This window comes from Corvus hawaiiensis, chromosome 6, assembly GCF_020740725.1.
Source record: "Corvus hawaiiensis isolate bCorHaw1 chromosome 6, bCorHaw1.pri.cur, whole genome shotgun sequence".
Lineage (NCBI taxonomy): Eukaryota > Metazoa > Chordata > Aves > Passeriformes > Corvidae > Corvus > Corvus hawaiiensis.
The window spans coordinates 63,684,881-63,708,744 of NC_063218.1; the positions used below are offsets into that span (position 1 = coordinate 63,684,881).

A 23,864-nucleotide genomic window follows, 5' to 3' on the forward strand; every position below is an offset into this window, starting at 1 on the left:
TTGACACAGACCATTCGTTAAGCAAATAAAAAGTACACCCTTCTTTAATCTACGTGATTTACAGGAGAAGTCAGCAAAGGGGTGGAGAGAAAAAAAAAAAAGAGGTCAAGCCTTTTTAGAAAATGATTTGGTTAATTACTTTTACCTTGTACTGAGACTCGCAGTTTTCGTTCCAGTCGGCGACTCCAATCCCTCCCCTGGCTTTGAGGATTTCTCTCTGTTCATTTGCTGGAGTATTGAGTTCAATTCACTAATGACATTAGCCTTGGGGCCTGAGAGAATCGGGCTTTTCACCTCTGGCACGTCCCCCCATAGCTTGGATGTCCTTTGGGGGACGACTTTCGCCAGGTTGGGCTGGGCACTGATGGGAGGCGGGGGCGGAGCGGGAGGAGGGATCACAAAGCTGTCTACAGTTTCCTCGATCAGCGCGTCCTTGTAAAGTGCATTGCTTTTGTTGATTATGGGCTTCATTTTTGGCTTAGGAGGTACTGGGGGTTTGTCCACCAGAAATGTTTGCCCATCTGCATAGACTGTACAAGTATCCACGTTCTCCCCTCCTTCCGAGGATAAGGTAGAGATGCTGGACACTGTTGAGATAGTGCTGGTTGTCTCTAGGTGATGGTCACTGCTGCTCCGACTGTCGACCTCCTCGATCCCGGAGTCGGTGACGTTGTCGAAGCTGTCGGGGGGTGGCAGGAAGGAGGCAGGCAAACAGTTTGAGAGACCCGCTTGCTTTTTGCCGTCCAAGGAGTTTGCTGGCTGGCTGGGCGAAGGGGTGCCATTCTTCCTCTGCGCCATCAGGTCCGTCAGCGCCGAGCCGGGCGCCGCGCGGTCGTCGGGGATGTCGAAGCTGTTGGCGAACTCCAAGGGAGGGGGCAGTGGCTCGGTGAACAGGAACTCCTCGTCGATGTCCACCGAGGCCAGGGGCGGCGGGGGGATGCGGAAGGGCAGGATGACGGGGTCGTCCACGGAGCTGGCGGCCATGATGGTTTTGCAGGGAGAAGCCGGGGGCTCGGGTGCTGCAGGGACACTCAGCTCGCTCTCCGCTTCCTCGCTGCCCTCCGGCCTCTCCGGTGGGGAGTTTTCAGGGCTCGGTTCCGTCTCGGTTCCCTTTTCCTCCTCATCCTCAGGCGTATCGTCCGACTTTGCCGCGTCCACAGTGTGCACCATCAACAGGCCAGCCGACTTTTGCTGCGAGGTATCCACGATGTTTATCAACATGTTCTTCTTCTCCTCGGCTTTCTTTTCTTTCCCTGCATCCATCTCGTACTTGTTCTCAGTCTCCTGCCGTCTCAAGAGGCCGCGGGTATTTTGCCTGGTGACAGTGGCAGTAACAGGAAAAGTCGTTTCCATGTTGGGTCTCAGCTTGGTGTCGATGTAAAGCGGTTTGTTAAGGTCGGTTTTGACAGCGTCCCCTTTGCCTGGAATCTGCTGTGTCTGCTCTTTCATGGCTCTGTCCCTGGCAGAGAGCGCGAGGGCAAGTGGCGAGTTTGGATCCAACAGCTTCCCTGTGACCGGGTGGACGTAGCTATCCGAGCTGGGAGCACTCGTGGGCTTGGCTGGCGCCGTACTGTTGTCAGTACCTTTCGTTTTGGACGGAGCATTCAATGTCCTTGAGTCGCTCTGGCTGCTGGGCTCGTTGCTGTTAAAAAGGTTTTCGGGCTCTCTGGGGGCGGGGATCGGAGATGGCGACATGAGCTGTCTGAAACCATCCTCACTGCTAAACATTGCCTCCTCGGTGAACTTGGACTGCCTCATCCGTGGTGTTGGTGGCGTTAATCCAACGTCCTCGTCTCCCAGGTCTGTGGAGAGGAAGGCCGGGGAATTGCGCCTCGCTTCCAGCCTCTTTTCCCTGTCCCTCACGGCCCCTGCGATGGCTGCTGCGAACGGACTGCTGACTCCCAAGCTGTCGTCGGGCCGGAGCTGGCCGGGCTGCTCCGAAGACTGAGGATCGATCTCCATGCTGCTCCCTTGGCTGCTTTTCCCGCTGCTGCTGGTGGATGGCTCTTTGACGATGATGGTTGGAATTGGAATAGAGCAGGTCTTTTCTGGACTGTCCTCCACGTTGGATTGTTTCACCAGCATCCCCTTCCGCCTGGCTGGCTTGGCCGGCACGTAAACTGCTTTGCTGGCGATCTTGCCGACCTCGGAATAGGGGTTTTCCGGCATCTGGCCCCTCTTGCTCCTGAAATTCGCCTGAGCTGCGGCACTCCGGTTGTACAGGTCTTCCGAGTCCAGGGAGTATCGGTCCAGCTCCCGCCTGTAATAGATCCCTTTGTCCCTGATCATCGTCCCCACGCTCTCGGGCCTAACCAAAGAGATTTTTGCACCTGAATTCTGGTTAAATGGAGGTTTGATCGTTCCGTAGCTCCGGGACGTCAGGGATTTGGGGGAGTTGTACAGAGAAGGGGAAGGTGGCGGTGGTGAGGGAGGTAAGGACTGTGGTGGTGGTGGGATATCTTCAGAGGTGTCAGGCATTGAAAGACTCCTGGTAAACTTCAGCATAGGAGGGGCCAGAAACTGCCGCTCTTCCTCCGTTATTCCTGAAAAATCAGAGAGGGCATTTAAAACCCTGCCACATCCACCAGGATCCCTCACACTGCACTATTTCTCCATCCACCCCAAAAATTCCAGGGTGCATTTCCTGTGGCACGAGAAGTAAGCAAAATTCCAAAAGAGGCCTTTAGGTTGATTCCCACCATAATCATTCTTTCCTGTTGGACATCCCAGGTTTGGAAAGGATGCTACGGAATTTTAATTAAACTGATGTCTAGGCAAATGTTTGGGGTTTATGTGTCATCAAGGTGGCTGTAGAAAAGCACATTTTCTTTGAAAACTATTGAACAGGGAGGAGATTCTATGCAGAAAAGTCACTTCTGCCTTGCTCTAACACTCTACAAATGCAACTTGGAAATCGAATGGATTTTTAAGATGCAATTGAAATTTAGCGAGGGGACTGTGAAGATCCCATTGGGGAAAAAACCCTATAATGTTGCATTTCAAAAGATGACATTATATCATTACAAATATGGCTTTTAACATAAATAAACTGGGTAATACTGGGATAGTTTGGATGCTAATTTTACATCGGCATAATGCATTTCTAAATTGATAAAAGTCACTGCTAAGATTACTAACAATAACGAAGAAAGCCCAAATTTGGTCTGTGCTTTGTTTCTTTGTTGTAAAATCACCTAGTTCCATCATTTGAAGTGAAAAGAAGAGGTGAATTTTAGTCCATTTGATCAACAGGATTTCTTTCTAAACTACACAGCATTACGATGCTTTCACTTCAATAACAAGGAAAAAAAGGATAACGTTTTGCCCTTTTGCAAAAGCTTTAACTGATCTTTTTTTTTTTTCCTTGTTAGAGGGAACTTTCTAAAGAAAACATTCAAATTGTAATTCCATACTTGCCAAGCAGAATGTGGAAATTACATCACCTTACACACAAACTTCTTTTCTTATGAGCTGTGTATAAAGATTAAACAGTCACTCACTGGGGTTAAAGATGTCGGAGAAACACACTTTAGGAAAGAAGCAAAGTTACTAGAAGGATGTGATTACTGAACAAAACCATACAAGAGAGGCATTTTACCTATGGATTTTTGTCTTCTCATTGTACCCCGAGGTATACCCAGAAAAGGACCTTGAGGGCTCCCTGGGACAGTGGGCGTCATCACAGCAATACCCTGTCTCTCATACATGGACTACAAGAGAGCAAACAGAAACCCCAACAGCATTAAAGCACGAAAGTCTCCCCCACGTGGAAATAATGCCTCATCCATTACCCCTTCCACCGAGAATTCTTATGGGAAATAATAAATCTGGGGTTGTTTTTGGGGAGGAGGGGGAGAGGAAGGGAAGCCTGGGCTTTGTTTAGATGGTCATAAAAGGACAGCAGCTGTAAGTGAAGACTGTTGATATTATTTACAAGGCAACAGGTTAAGGTGGGTTATGGAAAAAGATGTCCAAAATGCAACAAAACCAATAATTTTTTTTAAACACAAAGTTTTGTAAGATCAAATTCTGCACTTGAATAATGCAATTTCAGAGTTCTGGGGTTTAATTTTTAATAGGTGCTATAGTATTAACATCAATTCTTCCCTTAACAAAGCAGTGTGCATTATTTAATCACGGAATTAGATGCATTAGTAGGAATAAAGCAGTGCTTCATGGCTCCCACTCACATTCATATCTGTAGCTGAGGGAAAACATCTACTAGAAGGCCGCTGTTTTATAGTTGCCACTCTTGAGTCCACAGTTGCATTGTCTGCAATTCTTGATGGCTTGGAAACTGGCACTATTTCATCCACCTTATCTGTAATATAAAAGCATTCAGTAAAATAAATACCACTTGTCCAAAGAAATGGAACAGTTAAGTATTGCAAGGTCAAAGGAAGAGATTTACTTTTCAAAAAAATGCAAAGAAAAAGTTTTTTTGGCATTTTAACAAGGCAACGCTTGAGCATCATAAGTCGTGCAAGCCGAGCACTTTTAATTGCTGCTACATAACATGCATGCTTTAGTTTTAAGCCTGCATGCATTTAATGTTTACTTAGTGTGACTCGAAAAACAATCCTCTTCTTCAAACCTTCAAAATGTGAAGGGAGAATATCTATATAGAAATGGAAAGAAGACCTTTAGAAATAGTGAATCCGTACAGCACTGTTTCAAATAGAGATAAGCAGACTGTACTTAGTCATCAGAATTTCAGTGATATTTTGGACATTAACAAGTACTCCAGAAGTGCTCTTTTATGCCTATTCTCCTTAAGTAATCACATCCTGATTTGTTCACGCTCTTGGACTTGTAGGCTAGCACTGCTAACTGCATCCTTTGTTTAAATGATACTTTTGTATGTGTTGGTTTGGTTTTTTTTTAAATTTCTTTTAGTAACTGTACAGTTTGGGAATGTATTTAGTTGTTGTCAGAAGCAAGCCAAAAAACAGGCAAAGTCCAAATCTGAATGAGAACTTCAACATTTGGATTTGGGACTCTGATCTACTGCATGATGTGATGGTAAAATACAGGGAAAAGTTTAATCAGGATATTCCAAAGCTGAGTGCTGGTATTAGCCCCGTCTCCAACTTTGGTCACGAACAAGGTCCATCAGCATTTAATACAAAATGTTACTCCCTCACACTGAAGACCTCAAAGTACAGTATAATCAACTAATTATTGCCTGACAGCTCCTTTTTTTGCCCCTTCTACTGCTACGAAACCAAGGCATAGAGAAATTAAATCACTCGCCCAAGCCACCAGGAGAGTTTTGAGTTTGGAATCTCTACTAGAATCCAAACTGGAATCACACCAACAGCTGTCCTTACTATGCCTTCCATTGCATTTGCTTGCCTGTATCATGCTAATTTAGTGTCTTTTCCTTTGAAGTTTCACCAAAATTAGGATTACTTGCATAGCCTGTGGTGTTTCTGTGAGTGGAACACCTCAGCCTGGCTCCTAGGCTTCCGCAACACAAGTCAGAGCAATGCTACTTTTCAGCAATTGGATCCATCTCCCAAATAATTGATTATTTGTCAAACAAGGATAGTTACTTTATTAGGATACTACAGACTTTAAAAAACCCCCAGGTTTTTGGTGATCTAGAGCTGGTGTTACTATCCCAAGTATTGTATTCAGGGATTTAAATTTTACCTCTCGCTGGAGAGCAGCGCACTCAGGGCCCTGGATATTGATATGGATGGGAATAAGGCAGGAGGAAAAGAGCTTTTGATCCCTCTAAACAGTAGATCTGGCTGATGCAAGGATGATATTTTAAATGGGAGAAGAAGAGAGGGAAGAACTTAAGCCTTCAGGTTAGGAAGAAGGTTGTCCTAGAAGTGGATATTTCAGTGTCACAGAGGGTCAGGGAGCAGGCAGGAAAGGAAAGGCTGAGCAGGACCAGTAAGCTGAACACTGCTGAAAACTGTCTCACAAGAGTAGTGTTGCTGTTTCTTTTCAATTGAAGTTAGCATTCAAGTCTTTTCATTGGTCTGCTTTATCTTTTTTTGTGGGGTTTAAATCATCCAGTGGAAGGAGAAAAGGAAAAAAAAAATCTTAATATCGTCACATGTATTCAAAAATAAAAACCAACTTCACGTCACATTTCATAAGGCTTTGTAATACAAACGTCTGAAAGAAAAATATCTGCACTTCTGCTCAGCAAAAGGCATCAGAAAGCGACGGTGTAACCATGAACATTTACCCTGTACAGCAAAAATACAGCTGGACTGCAGAATGGTACTCAGGGGATCTATCACCAAGAGCTTCGACCGGGCAGAGGTTTCTCTTAAGACTCTCCCACCCTTGTTCTCATCCCAGAAGCCAAACAACTGGTCTTTGGGATACAGAAAGAAGGAAGCCTTGGAAACTGAAGCACTCAAAATCTGCACATGAGAAATAGAACTATACCATGTAAGAAGTGATCCCCTTTATTTTGAACAGACACATGTAACCAGATACCCATTCAGACAACAAAAAGCTACAGGGAAAGAGTGATGAGGCCATGACAGACACTTGGAAAAGCATGAAAATATTTGTTGGGGATGAAACATACATACCCTCCAACTGCACTGATTTTCCTAGACAATCCTAGAAGTCAGATCCTAGTTTTGGATCTGACCAAAATATCAGTTGGTACCAATTCTTAATACCATCTACTATTTCCATGTGGGGAAAAAACCCCTGGTTTTGCGTGAGTTTATTGCAGGTTTCTTGTCTGTAGAGAGGTTTTCAGCCCTTCTCACCCTACAGCTGCCCCCATTTGCCACATTTAGCCAAAGCACTCAGAAATGGGACAGGAGGGCGGGTTAAAGCTCGAGCTGCTTGCAAGGAACTCTTTAGGGCTTCCTTGCGTGGCACTTCCAACGGCAGCACTGCACAGCTCCTTCTCTTGTTCTACTGCCCTTGGATCAGAAAGCAAAGGTAGAGTGGAGGTTGTCATTTTGGAGCTACACCAAAAAATGTGAGGCCACAGAAGCAGCCAGCATGTGGAGACTGATCCTAAATAGCGGCAGCTACATGGCGGGTCCTGCGGGCAACGTCAAAATCTGAACGCCTGGCCACAACTGCCCCACCCTGCTGGAGTGAAAGCACGATGTGAAACAAAAACATCCTCACTGCCTTATCAAACGTGCTCCTCAGGCCAAGGAAATGGACTGGCTGAACTGCAGTTAGCTGCACTCAGACTCACCCCAGAGAAAGAAGATGTGTTGGGCCACCCGCCTGTGCCTTGAGCTGATCGTCTCCACAGCACCAGAGTGCAAACTCCTCCTGCACCAGAACCACATGTTCCAAATATACTCAGATTGGAATAATTTGTCAGGCTCACTAATTAGCTCTCCTCCCAACCTCCTCGTGACCTCAAATACTCTGCAGCACACACTCCTCGTACCAACGAGAGGGGAAGCTCACAAGCTCGTGTTGGAAATTGTCTGAGGATAACTTTACAAATAACCCTGACAAAAGAGAGAGAAAAAAGCCACAAAACAGATGCAAAAATGGGCATCTGCTGTGAGGTGTGTCGACAGAGTGGCCCAAAGAAGCCTGCCTCCAATGGGATTTTTCAAAGGAATGCAGCTGGATGAAGGTTGAAAGGAAGGAATGTGGGAAGAGCCTGCACTGGAGGCTGGCCATGCCAGCTGCATTTCCTCCTTGAACCGGTCGTTCAGCAGAGTACAGCCACAAGCACACACGCACACACACTTCTACAGGAGCAGTTTGTGGCCGGCTGGTAGAGTAACAAACTCTGATCCACTTTGCTCTGAATAACCTCAGCCTCACAGGAAGACAGGGGAGAAGAGTCTATGTCTCACTGGCCAGAGAGCACGGCTCAGCTGCAGTCACAGAAGAGGATTTTTAGGCCTTATGATTATTCCCTGGCATTTTCCATAGAAACTGCTCTGCACCTTCCCGAGAAGTCACAACGGCGTGTAGAGAGTCAAACACAGGAGCCATGCTACACCTGTGAGAACCTGTCCCCACCGCTCCCGGGGCTCCTGGAAGCAGCATCCTTCCAGACAACTGTTAGGGATACCACATGTAAAAGCCAGTCTGATGCCTCTGCATGCATATAGCAATTGGAGTGCCACTATATTAAATTCCCCCGAGAGAGGCAGCACCAACAGATATAAAGTAATTTATTGCCAAAGTGCGTTTCCATCTGCCCTGTTGGGTTACCAATGGGACCCGTGCCCTGCTCAGGGTGCCAACCCTCAGGAAATTGGATGGCCTAAAGGCACAGAAAGTAGTTGTGTTTTATCAAGATGTAGGTCTCGTCTCTGATGAAAAGCTCTTAATCACAGACAGAGTAGCACAGTACCCAACAGCGTGTCATGACTTTTACGTTCTCAAGAGTTCTGGCTGCTAGGCAAGTTGCTTTTTTTTTTTCTTTTTCTTTTTCTTAAGTAATTAGTATCTGTGATAATTACAGGGGACAGTCTCCTCCTAATAGATTTGTTGCAGGAGATGGCTCTTATCCCCATAGAACACATTGCTTAGTGACTCCTGTTCCGAATCCCCAGACTCTCTCAGAGGAAAAAGTATAATGCTGCCCATCAAGCCACCAGATCCATCATCAAATGAACTTTGAAAACGAGAGTCAGGTGCCCAGATAGATCTGGTGGCACATCACTACACAGCCCCCAAAAAGAGAAATATGAGGTATGATCCTGGCAACATTACTTATTGTACAACATAGCCAAGACATGTGGATTAGCTCCACCGAGGGTCTTAGGAAGTGAGCTGGTGAGACCCACAGAGGATAAGAATGGTCATGATCCAGTACAGGCTATACCCCAACACCTCAGGCTGGCATGCCAGAAACACCAGGCAAAGACTGATCGAACACAGTTTGGGAGGCGAGTATTGCCAAGACCTCTATACTTACCACCAAGTCCCGAGTGCTTGCTCAGAGGGGGTGGGATAGTGGAGAAAGAAAACTCAAAAAACAGCTGCCTCAAGAAATGACTTGTATTTGTAAGAAAAGCAATGAATGCCTGGCACAGAGTAAAAAAATGCTCGTATGAAGTTAAAGTGAAAGAACAGAGGCAAATGTTCTTCAAATACCAGCAGCACACATCGTTAACAGTGCAAATATAAACTACAAAATGTTAGACTAATCTAGTCAGCCAGAATACAATGTTAGCCAATGTAGGAAATGGTTGAACTCTGCCACCGATGGCCTTATGGCTAAGAATTAAAAGGACAGGCACATTAAAAAAAACTCTAAAAATCCTATGGAGTGGTTATTTTTTCTTCCCTCCCCCTTTTGCCTGGCGTGGAGGCATGGGCAGCGAGGCCCTCTCGGTTATGGCTCTCTGCAGCCGGCCACTGCGACAAGGCAGGGTGGCCTGCGGCGGGTCGCGAGAGTCGCTCGTCCCTTCGGCCCCTGGTAAGCACACAGTGGAGGATGCCACTGCGTCCTCACCAGTCCATGTCGAGGCACACGTCAACTCGACATGGGGGGTGGCTCTTTGGGAGATGCGCGTTTCGAGGACCTGCGTCCTCGGCTGCTTGAGGAAAGCTAAAATCTCTGACAGGTAGTTATGGATGGCTCTTGTGGAGGTAGCCACAATGCCCAGCTGCAGCTCCATACGGCCCATGGACTGGGACATGAGACCCATGGACTGTGCATGCTCCCTCTTGATATTTTCCAGCAGCTGCACAATCCTACTGTTGGTTTCCATCAACAGCTTCTCTCCCTCTGTTAGCTGGGGCTGCCCTCTCCAACCCCGATCCCTAGGGACAGGCTCAACACCGCAGCGCTCTTCATTCATCTCATCATTTCCCTCCTCCTCAGGAGAGTCACTTTCAAACTGAGGAGTCCTACTGAGTGACTGATCCCCGGGAGACTGTATGTCCATGGTGCACTCCGGAGTCCGCGCCGGCGTTTGAAATCCCTCAAAATCCTCCCCAACGTTGCTGTGCGTTTCAGACGAGGACAGCGGCCACTGCCAGCTCTCTGTGGTCCTGGCCGGCGAGTCTTCGTCAGAGGCAGGCACCGAGGATTCCTGTTCTTCGGCCGGCGTGGACAGCGAGCTCCCTCGGTGATGGCCGGCTTGCCCCGAGGATCCAGGAACCTCCCCATCTTGCTCCCCAGTGACATCTGGCAATCAAATAGAGGAGCAACAACCACTGTATCTGAGGCCAGGCAGATGGAGGTATCTACATGCATTGGACAACACATAGAAAGAAGCCAGTTGGGAAGCCAGAGTGTATGTGTTTGGGCAAACAGAAGGGCGGACTAAAGTTTAGTGACTGCATTGGGCACGTGGCAATTGGCGTCATTAAGCACTTTTGGTCTCAATGCACACTGTCCTGTACCCAGAACACACACAGCCATGCTGCATCCCAAGGCAGGAGCTACCAAATTCCCCTCAGCGTGACTGTGACAGGAAATGTCAGTGAACCTAGCGAGAAGCTCACCTATGCACTGCAGTGGTGTCAGTCAGAAATCCCTGGGACGAGCTCAGGGCCAAGGGTCCAATTGAGCTTCCTGGGGTGCCAGATGTGCTCCACCACTGGCTGAGGGCAGCCCTTTGTTGCTCTGAAGCACTGCTGGCTATCTTCACTTTTGTCCGACGTCTCACGTCACCCCCACCCAAAATCTCTCCCAAGTCACTGCTGCAGCACGACGGTGGCCATCCATGGGATTTATCCCGCGAGCAATGCCCTCCCCAACATTTGCCGGATTTTCCTTGCTCTCTTCTCCAAACAGTAGGAAATGCTATCTGAGGGCATTGCTCACCGGGATCTCTTTGTCTCCTGGAAATGAACTGAGTTTTGCCCTCCCCTGGCCACGTCTTCCCTTGCCTGAGGGTGTGTGGTGGAAATCTGGGTGCAAGCTCTCCCCCGTGGCAACTCTAGAGACAAATGCCCTCCCAAAGAGCAGGAAGGGCTCAGGCTTTTGCAGCCGCAGGAATCACCGGCTCACAGTGGCACGTGTCCTGCACCGCTCTGGATTACGTGAGGCTGTGGCCGGGACTCTGTACACTTACTTCAGATAAAAAAAATGAGTCCACTTCTTTTTTTAAACTTTTTTTTTGAGGGGCCCAATTTGGTCATCAGAAATGGCCCTGGGGCAGTGTGGCTGAAGTGCTGCAGGAGGCAGCCCAAAGCCCTGCATTCCCCACGCTCAGGCAAGGGACGGCTCAGAGAAGCACTGCTGTCTGTGGGATCGTGACCCCACCAGGCTGCTGCTGCTCACACCGCAGTGGCCTCAGTGCCAGATCAGTGCCGTGCCTACTCTCTGGCATCCCAGCCTTGAAAAAGTTTCTTGGGGTTTTTTTTTGTTAAGGATTAATTTCTGCTTTTTGAAATACTGCTCTTCAGACCTCGGTGAAAGCTGTAAGCTTATATCTGTGAGGTGTTGCTGAGGTCATGTTAAACCATACTTTTGGTTCTGTTTATGAATCAGGGCAGGGCTTTGTTCGATTTTAAAAAAAAAAAAATTATTTTATGTGAAATATAATGAAATGAAAAAATCTTTCTGACAGACCTAAGGATCCCCCCTCCTGTATCTCAATCCCTGTCTACCACAATGTGGCACTCATTCTTTCTATACCCAAGTGCCTGCAATATTATGGTGCTCTGAAAGGGATTCTGTGTGACTTCATAGAATGATGACTTTTAAGTGCTAAAATAATGGATATTATTCGTGCATTTAGCATATTCACTACTTCAAAGTATTCACATTCAAAGTATTCATATTGTCTCTGCGTCTGGCTGGACTGTCCAGTTGCATGTTTTATGGAAAGTGAGGATGAGATTGTATTTGTAAAAAGGCATGAGCTCCTTATGAAAATGAATTTTAGGGACAAACTGTCATGCAATCATTGGCTCTTCCACTCCATGGATATTTGAAAGGAACTGTATATCAACCTAACTAAGAACTGCTTCTTCCTTGGCAATTCTTCTCCTGCTTTGCCTACAACAGCCATAGCTGCATTCCTTCATTAGCAAAGCTCTCTTAACAACTACAGTGTAGGACCATGAAATTATTTCTCAGCAATTTCCTACTTGAGTACACATGAAAAAAAAAAAGAACAAAAAAACAGGGGACCTACTTGTACCACACAAAGCAAACACACACTTCAGTTAAAGTCTATGGAATCAGAGTGAGGTAAGGGATCATAAATACTCATTCTGGTAGAGCCACTGGTCATACAGAATGTCTTGGCATTTCTTTTAACATGTCAGCAGAAAATACCCCATATTTGAAAACCCCATTTACCTGGCAAGTGTTCTAAACAGAGCCCGCCTAACAACTGGTAAGTAGTAGAACCAAACTATACTGGAAGTCAAAAACAGAAGCAAAACGAAATCAAAAACCTCCAGACTCCACACTGATTTATGTATACTTCTGTAAATGGTATCACTGTGTCTATTTTGTTCAGATTCAGGGGGACCAGAACACCTTTGTTATTTGTGCATGTCTACACATTTGCCAGAGGCTGGTAAAGAAAAATTTCTCTGAAAAAGCACAATAATCAGTTTTTGCAAAATTCCTTATGTCCTATGAAATGTTTGCCATCCTCCCAATTGGCCTTCTCAGCCTTTCAGAGCTGAAAGAACAGCATCTGGCAATAGGTGACCAATGACACAAACGACAAAGGGCGCAAGCAAAGAGTCTGTGAAAACCCCTGGGCAGAAGGTGAATTGCAGAAACTCTTGGCGAATACTTCTGAATAATGAATACATGCACAGGCTTTAGGTTAGGTTGGTAAACTTGGCTGGCAATGAGAAGGAGGAATAACCATAGCTGTTATTATCTGTAACAAGGTGTTCAGCATCTCTCAGCAGCTCCGGTTTCTGGATGCTTTGGGAAGCATTGCCATGGGGCATGGGGAACCAAGAGTGTGTTACAGGCATGGCGTTCCACAGACCTTCCTTTGCTAAGCAGCAATCATGGGAAAATTGCCTGGAGGCCACTGACTGACAGCACCTGGATGAACGTGTGAGTATCTGCCCAAGAAATCCATTCCTTGGTGACCAAAAGTCACCCTAAACTCCAGGTGGATCTTGGTCAGATTGGTCGCACCAGTGCCTAGGCTGGGGCTGTGGGAAAGGTGTGCCAGGCACAGCAGGGGCACTGCAAAACTGGGTTCAGCCAGAAATTGTCCTTATGCTTGAACAGCTGACCGAGTGACCTCAACTAAATGCCTTTAATTCCTTGGAAAAGGGGTCACTTCCAAAAAAAAGAGAGAGAGAGGCCACTACAACTGTGAAGTCAAAATCGGCCATGGATCAAACCATGCACCAACATGGCTGACCTCACTTGGTTGTTAATTTGCTTTAAAAAAAACCAAATCTCTTTCTTTTCAAGCTTTAAGTAGAGTGAGTACAAAGAAGCACAGCTAGCTTCCTTGGGTGTGAAGCAAAGGGAGGAGGTCAGATTCCCTGATCTTTCCAGCAATTTCCACCTGACACACCATTCCTACACACAGCATTTTGCTCACAGTGCTAGATGCAACTTACAGGAAAAATAGGTCACTTCTGTCTTTTACAGGTATCTTTATAGCAAGTGATAGCAGCCATCAAACCTGTAGCCTCCAAGGTTCACGTTGCTAACCTCATGTCCCTTGCTCTGCCAGGACAGGACTTCCATTTCCATCCTTAAATGACCAAGGAAGGGACTCAGGAGGGAGCATGCACGTGGGCTAAAGGGAGCAGAAACATCTGGAAGTCAGTGACCCACTGCACTTCAGCTTTAGTGGGTACTACACAGCTATTTCCAAAAAGCCCCCTGGGACCCACAGGTTTCTGAAGGCTGTCTTTTGTTTGACCTCACTGACTCTGCTGTGTTTAAGGAAAAAAAAAGATCTGGTATTAAAGGGGTCCATACAACAGGAACTGGTGAGCCTCCACCCAAGTCCTGGCTATCTCCCTTTCTCCCCTGATGGACAGGTTCTCTGTTTCTGCAGCGGAGCAGAATCTGCCAGACAGGTTCTCTGCTCCTGCTGCCTGTCCGGGTGTTTCCCTGGGCTGACACAGAGCCTGGTCTGACATGGTGGATCAGCAAGTGCTCCTGGAGGCCACAGGAGAGCTGCTCCAGGTGTGCCTGCAGGGGAGAGCTGTGGTTTGCCCCATCCTGCCCTGAGCATGCTGATCAAAGCCAAGTTTATTCCAGCCTTTAGGTTCATGAATATGTCCATTATTTTGGAGCACTGCTATTCCATGCGGTCTCCTCGCACCACAACGTTCATTACCACTGGGAGTCCTTTGTGTTGGTCATTAGGCATGTTTAGGATTGTAGCAATTACTGGGTTGAGATACACAGAGAACTACTGAATGGTTGACTCAGCTGCAGGGGTAGAGGACTTAGACAGAGGCCAAGAACAGAGCAGGGCTTTGGATATACACAAACTTCGGAGACATCAGAAGTATTTCTTTAACTTTTGTTCACCAAAGAACATTTGAGATTTATGCCTGTGTTGTGCCTTACCTGCCACTTGGACTGGCAGCTGATCCCTCCCCTGAGATGTGCTGCTCTTTAAGAAGCCCTCCTTTTGAAATCCCACCATTCCTGTTTCACCTCTGCTACCGGATCGTTGCCTTTTCCATTATCTTTCCTTTTCAGACCGCCCACCAGCGGAGCTGCGCGTGAGGGCTGGGGCACCGTCTCCTCCTGCTGACAGACAGGTGGGTGGAGATGTTCCTTGGCCACAACAAGTGGGCCAGGAGCTCAACAACAGCAGGAACACAGCTGGGGAGCTTCCCGGGCCCTGCCTCTGCTGCTCTGGGCCTGGGCCTCTGTCTGTATCTCATCCTCCCTCCTGGGGTGGGTGCATTTCTCAAACTGCTTAGGTACCAAGGTGATAGGTGCCTTGTAAATACCTAAGATAGATACAGACAGAAACTGTACCAGGCGCATTATGCAACACTTCAGACAATGCCAAAGGCACCTCAGTGCTGTAGGATCACCCACCTGGTCCAGCATCTGCAGGCAAATATTGGGCACATGCATTTTTCCTTTGGAAAAGTGATGGGAACACAGGGCATTCATTCTTCCTTGGTGGCAACAGGTTTGGGCACACAGCCCTTAGGGTCAGGCACTGCCCACACAAGGGTTTTGTTCCATCTCCTTCCCTAAATACGAGTTTGCAGGTTTTGTTTAATTTCCTTTGTTAGCTGATAAAATCTGCTTCCTTGTCAATAATCTGCAAAAATGGGTCACAGAAGCAGCACCAAAACTAAAGGAGTGGTCTTCACATGTGCCTATTAAAAATGCATAGAGATCCTTTTAAACGACATAAAAATATGGCTGTAGTGTTGCTTTTATCTTATGGATTCGATTTTTTTTCCAATTTCTTTTATTTTTAACTACAAGTAGCCTGTTTTTAGCATGAAGTGATTATGCATATAATTAATTTTCCATATCTGGGAAAAAAGAAAAAAGAAAAAAGAAAAAAGAAAAAAGCATCTGAATCAAGTAGGTGCAATTGTTTGCACTGCATTCCTTTTAGGTTTTTGGCACTTCCCATATATATGCCAAAGGCCTTGCCCTGATGAATTTGTAAAAGAATAGCTGGGAAGTAACTGGATAAAAGCTTCAGGGGGAATGTCTGTGGGTGGGAGAGCTACTAAAGGACAATTTGGGCAACAGTGGGTCTGGGGATCTGGACAAGGCTTTCAAAGAAGCAGATGAACAAAAATTCTAGGGCATCTTCCCAGTGCTAATGGGCAGGTGAGAACCTACTGATTTCAAAAGAGAGCTTGGTCAGACCACAGGAGTTCATCTGATAACCTTGCTTGGCACAGGAGCAATTTCACCTGAGGAGCAGAGCTCCAGTGTCCCTGGGGGAAAAACAGGTGACTCCTGTTTGGAGATGGTTAAAAACGGATCTGTGCCCATTGAGAACTAAGGGCTTTCTTCTCAGCTCTTCAAACAGGATCGGATGTGTAAAAATTCATCAAAGACTAAAAGTAGGTGAAGTATAACAAGGCCTTCAACACACCACTGAGCATTTGAAGACCAACCTTAGCTAGAGCATGGATTCAGGGTAAGAACATTAAAAGTTAAGATCTAAATCCAAATTTGTTGTGTAAGATCAAAAATTAAAGGGAAGAAGCAACAAGTTCAGCCCACAGTTATGTCCTGTATAGTTAAAAATATCCAGAAATGGAATGACCTGAGTTTTCATGTGGACAATTAGGCTAATCCTCACCAATCTGCCACCACTACATTTTAATCTGGAATTAACTTCTTCCAGCCCCACCCCAGATGAACAATTTGCAGTATTGTGCTTGAGTCACAATGCCCAAACCACACATTTACCATTCTGCAAACAACAGGCAGAGAATATTATTTTAGCAGTCAGCATAATGAGGAAATAATAGAAGCGCTTTGCAATACAGTCAAACACAAAAGGCACTTTAAACACTTTCCTTCTATAAAAATTAAGTAAAAATACTTGTCTGTTCTCTGGGATACTGTAAATTCTACAAAGTACTCTAAAATAAAATAAAAGAAGAAAAAAAAAATAAAGCAATAAAACATAAAAACTTTAGCAACTAAAATTAATCATTTAACATTGAGTATCTATAAATACCATTACATGAAAATGCTTTGTAGGTATTCACAATAAAGAGCTCTCAAAACTTTCTTGAAAGAAAGCCTTATTTGTGTTTCTAGGGCTGAAAATAGCTTCACATTAGTACACACAAGTCACATTTACGCATTATAACCACACCATCAAGAGTAATTTTAAGGAAGGCAGAAAACTGATATGTTCAAATTCCTTTCTAGAGATACAATTTTCAAGTACCAGCTCTTTAACAGCATGTTCATTATTAAGGAAATAATGATACAGGCATTTAAAATACACCTGCAATGCTGAAGCCTTGCAATTCAGCCTACCTTGAAAGAGGAATGGTCATTGTCTAACACTGGTTTCTGTTCAAGAACAAAAACAAAGCAGAGAATATAGTCAATACCCACTCCTACCCTGCAAGCCAGGTGGAATTTAAGTGGCAATTTGATGTTCTGTTTAAGAGACAGCATTTGAAAATTTGGCCTAGTCACAAAAGAAAGGCAATCAACTCAAAGAAACCAAAAAGGAAGTGGAGGATCTAAAATACTTGCAGCCTTCTCTGGTCTTACACTCAACTCTCACGCTTCCACACCGAGGGGACAAACCAAACAAACTATGAGGAATTATCTAAACACATTTATTTTTAATTAGATTAGAAATTAATTAACATGGGTATGTGAACATTTGAAGGAAAAAGAAAAAAAAATAGCAGCAAAGGGAGTTTTGAGATGAGGGAGATAAGTCCTTCATCTCCCTGGCTCCTGAAAAAGAGAGAGAACACATTAAAAGTGGTGAAAGAGTTTTCCACTGCCCTAACTGTGCCATGTTGGGAAACACATGCAATTTTAACTGCTCCTCAAGCCCTCATGATTTTGAATATGCGCTTAGATATTAAATTGGTAATATCTGAGCATAGCCACACTCACATAAACCAACGTATTTAATGTGTCTCTTTGCAAATGCTGCAAACCCCACATTTTCTGTAACACTTACAATTCCTCTTCCAACTTCTTTTATACCATTGTCTTGTTTGGCTGATGCAGAAAGGTTTTGAAAACCTTTTCAATATGGTCCTGTAGTAAAGAAAAAAAAGTATCATGACAGGGCACTACATCCTCAAGAATAACCTGATAAATTCAAAATAATAACAGTGTAGATGAGAGCACCCACACAGAGACTCAAGCAGCCTCTGCTCAGGATTCCCAGTGTTTCCAAAATGTTACTTAAAGCACCTTATGAAAGGTAAATCCTGGTCTGAAGAAGTCTTTAGTACCAGGAGGTACCTGTTAAGTTTAGACTCTGTGCCACAAGTTGCTAATCAGCATGTTGCCAATTAGGTGCCAAGTTCTTTCTGGTGGAAAACACAGGTTTAGCACTATTCCCTTTTTGAAACAGGCCGATTTTCAATACTTTTCTCTCACAAAGAGTTTTACAAGTACTTATATGGTAGCCACGGTCCTAATCCTACACTTACACTGCTGTGGGCCCCCCCAAGTTACACTACAAGCCATAAAATCAGTAACCTCGCTGCGCCAACCACAAATGGGGCTGGCATTTCTTCACACAGACTTGACAAATTCCACCCAGAGTCACTGCTTTCTGCTTGAGATAAATGACAGCCCGATGACAACCTTTTCCTCATTACTACACTGCCACCTCATTAGAATTTCAAATGCATAATGCGAATCAATTACTTACAAGGGATAACCTTCAAGAATTCTTCATGAAGCCTGATGCCTTCTGCTCTCATCTTCTCAAATGCAGTGTCTGGTGAAGATCTGAAAACCTTCTTCCTACAGAGAAGCACTGCAGATGCTGGGAGCTATCACTGGAGCTGACGTGGTGAGTGCTGTAAAAGTTGCTTTGGGGGTATTTCCACTGTTCCCTGCAGACAAATCTCCATCATCAACTCCACCACAGTGAAATAAAAAAGTGAGTTTTGAACCCAGACGGCTTTGGGAGTGGTCTCTTCAAACAGAACAGAACACTGAGAGCTAATCCACTGCTTGGCATTCATCTATATGTATTTGCTCTGCAATTTCATTGTTTCAGATGCCATTGGAAGGCGCCACCTTTGAAACAATGGACAACAGGAATGGGATGAAGTGGGAATGCTTATTGCAGACAGAGCTAATAATATTTCTTTTGAATGCCATCAACTGATATTTTTCTATTCAAATGCCAGTAAGACTTGATGCCGGGTAACAATATTCTGTGTTGATGATATCACAGTAATTCTGTATTTCTGAGGTGGTGACAGAATCTAAACCCTTCAAAGGAGGAAATCCTTTATTTATAGTTGGTACTGCAGCCCACACCAAACCCCAAAGACCAGGACCAACACACATACTTTATCAGTATATGGTATATATCAATATTTTATATTGATTACCATATTGAATCTAAGAACAAACAAAGCACCACCCCTAGCTCACAACTGACACCCGTGTGACACTGCCAGCAGAATATTTATTAATGCAGAAGAATTATTTATCCTGTCATTCCCATTTCGCTGTGGAAGTTTAACCTGCTCTATTCTTCATTTTGCCCCTTCTCTTAGAGGATTTTTGTGTTAGGTGTTTTAAAATTCAACACTGTCCACTTCAGCTTTCACTGAAAATCCCAAATTAATCACTAAATCAAACCCATTTCCTGGCAGCAAAGCAAGCTGAGGAGCAGGAAACTTTTAAATCATGGATCTAGACGTTTACAGATCTTAGTGTATGGATGTGTTCCTTAAGGATCATATAATTTTAAAATTCTCCCTCCACATGGAGTTATTGGAAAGTCAAAACAAAAACTCAAGGAAAAGCCATTTAAAACCAAGCTCTCCACCAGCTGCATAAACTTCTTATGAACAGAGTTAAATTTAAAGTTTTAAAATATTAATTTGGAGGCTCCAATGATACCTATTTTCCCATGGTGATGATGAAAACTGCGACCTCAAATTTTTCTCTTCATCTTTCATTTCCAGAGTATTTTCAAACCTTCATTTCAATTTGCTGCACGAATAGCCTGGTTATTCTTCAGTATTAATGGAATCACATTTTAAGTGCTGCCTCCAACAAGTTGCTGCTACAACTCTTGGTTTACACGTTGCCATAACTTACTCACACAACAGTCCTTGGAAAACTACAAGGCACAAGAGAGAAGAACACCTCTCCCCCATCCCACATATCCCACAAAATCCAGAAGGTAGTTTGGAAACACGACCCCTCCACACACGCGTTTCAAGGTTGGAAGCTACCTCTGAGTCAGGCAACTACTGCAAGCAGAAAGTCAGTGGCATAGATGAAGGTAACTTTTAGTGATTCATGCTTTGTAACTGCAGTAAAATGACAGAACTGCCTGTGCCATACTGCTCCAAACCTAAGGAATTTATCACCTATCTCTTTAGACACAGACAGCCTATCTTCTATCCTGAATACCAAAAAATACAGCCTATGTCCTGCCCTGCCTTCCTTTCCCCTGCTCTCCCAATGAACCAGAACTCATCTGCAGTGATAACCAACAAGACCAGTCAGACAGAACCACAAAAGTCACTCTTTTTATCTTAATGCCTGCTCCATCTCTGACCCAGAAAACTGAAGTTTTGGTTGACAGAAGACTTTACACAATAACACAAATATTTTTTTTTTTTTTTAATATGCTGCCGAAACATATTTTTCAGCAGCAATGTGGTTTATCCTGTCATATTCTCTGAATGGAGAATAGCAAATATCCCTAGCTGGAGCCTGTGGTAACCACCTGAAAGGAGGTCAGGAAAGAGCAGGAAAATAAAGAGTGAAAAATAACCCAATCTCGTCCTATTAAATGTTAAAAAGGAAAAGCTTCCCTGCTGAGAGAAGACACTGCCTACAGCCTAGATTTCCTTTCCATGACACTGAGCCTCTTCCAAGAGCAGGACACAGCCTGTTTTTCACCAGCTACCACCCAGGGGCTCAGGGAAGTGGGAGACTCTTCCTTGGGCCAGACTCCATGAGAAGGTGGAAATGACACAGCCCCTGCTCGGGAGAGCTCACAATCTAGGGAAGCAAAATGACGTACAGGAGCATGGAGAAAGTGCAGCTCAACACAAACAAACTCTCTGTACACAAAAATACATTTATGGAAACTATTAAAATAGCACTGCTATTTCTACCTGGCCCCCTGCCTCGCCATCAGTGCTGGGATGATTGCGCAGTAGGGATCTAGGGAAGGTGGGTCTTTGGGAGAGATTTGAAGGAGAAGGTGGTGGGTGGCCTCATGAATCAGTCCAGGGAGGGCACTCCATGCATACAGGACAGCGTGGAAGACGTTCTATCGGACACTACCGAATTGTGCAGAGCAGCATTTGTCCGGGTGGGAAGCCCAGGTGTGGTGTGCGAGATCCCTGACTCCTGAGACAGACACAGTGTGGGCGCGGAGGAGCGCGCGGCCGTTCGGGAGACAAGCGGGGCGCTAACGGGGGACCGCACTGGGGGGAGGGGGTCACTGGCCACTAACTCTCTGTGGCTGCCAGTCAGCACAGGAACTGTGAGGACATGAGATGGAAGGGGTTGGAAAAGAGTTGGGTACAGAGAAGGAAAAAAAAGGCAAGGTGAAGGAAAGGAGACAAAAGGAAGAAATGCGGGGGATATTTTCGAATGTGGTCTTCTGTTTGAGTTTCTTAGTGTGTTTGCAATTTATTAACTAAATAACTAAAAAAACATATACAATAATTAATGTACATTTGACACCATAAAATAAACTGGACCATATGCCAACATTTACATTATGTTATTATCCTCCACTATGGAAAGGTGAGAAACAGGTTAAACAAGAGACAAAATGCTTCCCCTTACCCTTCTTCTTCCGTACTGAAGCTTGGAAATAGAAAGGGAATGAACTGTGAATCAATTCTGAAGGTAATTTTTTATATGCTAAATCCTTGTCTGTCATTTTGAGCACAAACATTATTCTTCCCCCTAAGACGTCAGTCTCTCCCTGCTCACCTCTACTAAACAGGTATCTCTCAAACCACAGTAGATAAAATCTGATTTTGCCAAGCTGTTTATCAGGGTTTATGATAACCATGAGGAATTTCTCCCCTCAGCTATTAGGGATACATCCGCAGGGTTTTTTTTCTTCCTAAGTTCTTTTTTAAAACCAGTAATTGGGGCAACTTATTGATGCCAGGGCTGTCAAACTACGTCAACATTGGGCATTTCCAAATCTTTGCAGATTTAAGTGGAAAGGAATCATTAGCACACTGCATCTTTTGGATTAATTAATTTGAAAGAGGACAGCTCAGATGGTCTGCTCTGTATTATGAAGAACAGAATAGCTCAAAACATGTCAATAAAACTGTAAGTAGGGTTCAGAGCCAGGCAAAGGAAGCAAGATGGATAATTTTTTTTTAAAAATTATGTTTAACTTAGCTAGAAGACATTACAAAACTAGGCACTCTAAGGGAAAACAAATGCGGAGTTTCTATTTATATTTTTCTTCTATTACATCACAAGGGACATTCAATAAAATTAAAGGCATCACATTCAAAACCAATAAAAAGGAAATACATCTCTACACAGCACATAATTAGCCCGTGGGATTCTTTGTCACGAGACATTGCTGAGACCATGAGCTTCTCCAGCTCAGGAAAAAGGGTTACACAGAGGTATTGATGAGAACATCCACAGTGCTCACTTATAGGCACTTCCTATTTGGTTTGCACATATATGTCGTGAAGAAATGCTTATTCACTAGGGAGTTCAATGGCTGTAAAAATGTGGGTGTTCTCATAGCTCTCACAGATGTCCAATATATACACATATACATAGAGAGAGAGATAAATTATGTATAAATACACACATACAAGCTGTGTTTTATGTCAGGAGACAACTTCTAACTGATGACAGGGAGAACATTTTCCCTGTGGAAGCTTGTTCAGCTGCCATGCAATTGAAGGATGCTTGTCCCTTCTGATAACAGCCCTTTCCCAGAGCAAATATGAAAATAGGTAGACCACAGATGTTATTTGGAACAGCAGTCACATTGTTTGCTAGGGTGGCAGATGTTCAGAGTGTCACACAAGTGGCATTTTACAGCCTTGTTTAGGAAGAGAGCAAATTTCTCTCACTACTACAGCTTTCCTAGGGGACAAGCACCTCTGGAACATGGTGCAGGACTCTTCCTCAGAACAAAAAACTCTTGCCACTGCAATATCTGCCCCATCTGGATAAATATGAGTGGGAAATGTGCTCAAAAATGGAAATATGTCCCATGGCTGCTTGTTAAAGGAGCTGCAGTGGTTTCTGGTACTTGGTGAGGACAAACAGCAGATCAAGGACTACAGCCTGAGCAGGGGGTTGGGAAAGCTAAAATATGATGGTCTCCACTGGGGACTATTAACAAGCTGTTCTCCCCTAGGGAAATGCTGCTTTTGCTGTAAGAACAGCTTCAATCTTCCTGCGGAAGATCGAAAAGTCAGAGAAATAGAAGAATATCCTCAGCTTGAAAGCAATTGGCAGAAGAGGATAATGAAGGGGCAAAAATGGTGCCTAAGTATTGCTGTCCCCTTGGGAAAAGTGGTTGATAAACCACCTTTACAAGCTCTCAGCACTCCATGAAAGAAAAGCAAATGAAAAACACCCAGACCCACAAAGTGTGCTCCAGAAATAATATTTTACATTTTAATCCTGGAAGTAAAATGATGGAGCATTCACAAGCTGTTGATACTTAAGCTCCTAAACTTCCTTGCACATAAAAATCAAATTTTCTGAGACCTGCTAGAGCTAAATAATCAGACTGGGGTGGTTATTTTGGTCTTCATTTGGTTGTTAGACCATAGAGAACAGCACCCACTTCAGCACCACTTTGCTGGGAAGACTTCCCACTGGAGTTACGTGACTCAACTCACTAAAGGATGGATGGGGTCCATCTGCCCCAGAAAACACTGACTTGCAGGGGAAAAAAAAAGGGGCCACGAGGCTATGATTCCTTCCAGTTGGCCTTCAGATGAGTCCATGTCAGGAAAACCCCAAGCTCATAAAATTAAGTATTTAAATCGCTGTAGAATTACATGGAAAAATGGTTTTATTGTGTGAATTATTATCATCTACTGCTCTGCAGTGAGGGATGTGGTTTGGTTTTATACCCATTTCTCACTTGCTAAACACGCTGTTTTAGTGTTACAGCCACATAGAAATGTGCACTGGGCTTTTCTCTTTTTATGTGTGATTTATTCCTATTTCCATGTCTTAGTCTAGCTGCAGAAATTCTACCTTTTAATGACCTAACAGATTAAAACCAGGAAGAAAAGAACATCTACCCTCCTCATTTTTAGAAGATGAATACAAATTCCTGAAGAACTAT

The 23,864-nt window shown here is 44.5% G+C and overlaps 2 protein-coding genes and 1 long non-coding RNA gene across 12 annotated transcripts in view; 1 reads left to right on the forward strand and 2 right to left on the reverse strand.

Moving 5' to 3' along the window:
- SHANK2 (SH3 and multiple ankyrin repeat domains 2) overlaps nucleotides 1-23,864 on the reverse strand; it is a 279,072-nt gene that overhangs the window by 15,227 nt on the left and 239,981 nt on the right. For 4 of the 10 annotated variants that reach the window (XM_048308455.1, XM_048308454.1, XM_048308458.1 and 1 more), the window contains 4 exons: nucleotides 21,356-21,376; nucleotides 4,191-4,321; nucleotides 3,599-3,710; nucleotides 146-2,543 (listed from right to left, as the gene is read on the reverse strand). In XM_048308455.1, the coding sequence (XP_048164412.1) occupies nucleotides 146-2,543; nucleotides 3,599-3,710; nucleotides 4,191-4,321; nucleotides 21,356-21,376 (2,662 nt within the window). Of the gene's footprint in view, nucleotides 1-145; nucleotides 2,544-3,598; nucleotides 3,711-4,190; nucleotides 4,322-4,558; nucleotides 4,619-21,355; nucleotides 21,377-23,864 lie in introns of all 10 variants that reach the window. The other 6 variants (XM_048308452.1, XM_048308453.1, XM_048308460.1 and 3 more) reach the window with 2 other exon arrangements.
- Nucleotides 8,957-14,528, reverse strand: LOC125328187. The gene is made up of 2 exons (XM_048308463.1): nucleotides 14,444-14,528; nucleotides 8,957-10,105 (listed from the first exon to the last, which is right to left on the reverse strand). The coding sequence occupies exons 1-2, from the start codon at nucleotides 14,520-14,522 to the stop codon at nucleotides 9,246-9,248; spliced, it is 939 nt and encodes a 312-aa protein (XP_048164420.1). The 5' UTR covers nucleotides 14,523-14,528; the 3' UTR covers nucleotides 8,957-9,245.
- LOC125328188 lies at nucleotides 14,559-20,110 on the forward strand. The gene is made up of 3 exons (XR_007204585.1): nucleotides 14,559-14,640; nucleotides 18,297-18,374; nucleotides 19,507-20,110. It is a non-coding gene; the product is annotated as an uncharacterized LOC125328188 (long non-coding RNA).

Excerpts from the sequence above, each read along its gene's own strand:
- LOC125328187 (XM_048308463.1), bottom strand. The coding sequence starts at position 14,522 with ATGGTGGGATTTCAAAAGGAGGGCTTCTTAAAGAGCAGCACATCTCAG. Across the intron at positions 10,106-14,443 it reads GCTGCCAGTCCAAGTGGCAG|ATGTCACTGGGGAGCAAGAT; the intron begins GTAAGGCACAAC and ends TTTGATTGCCAG.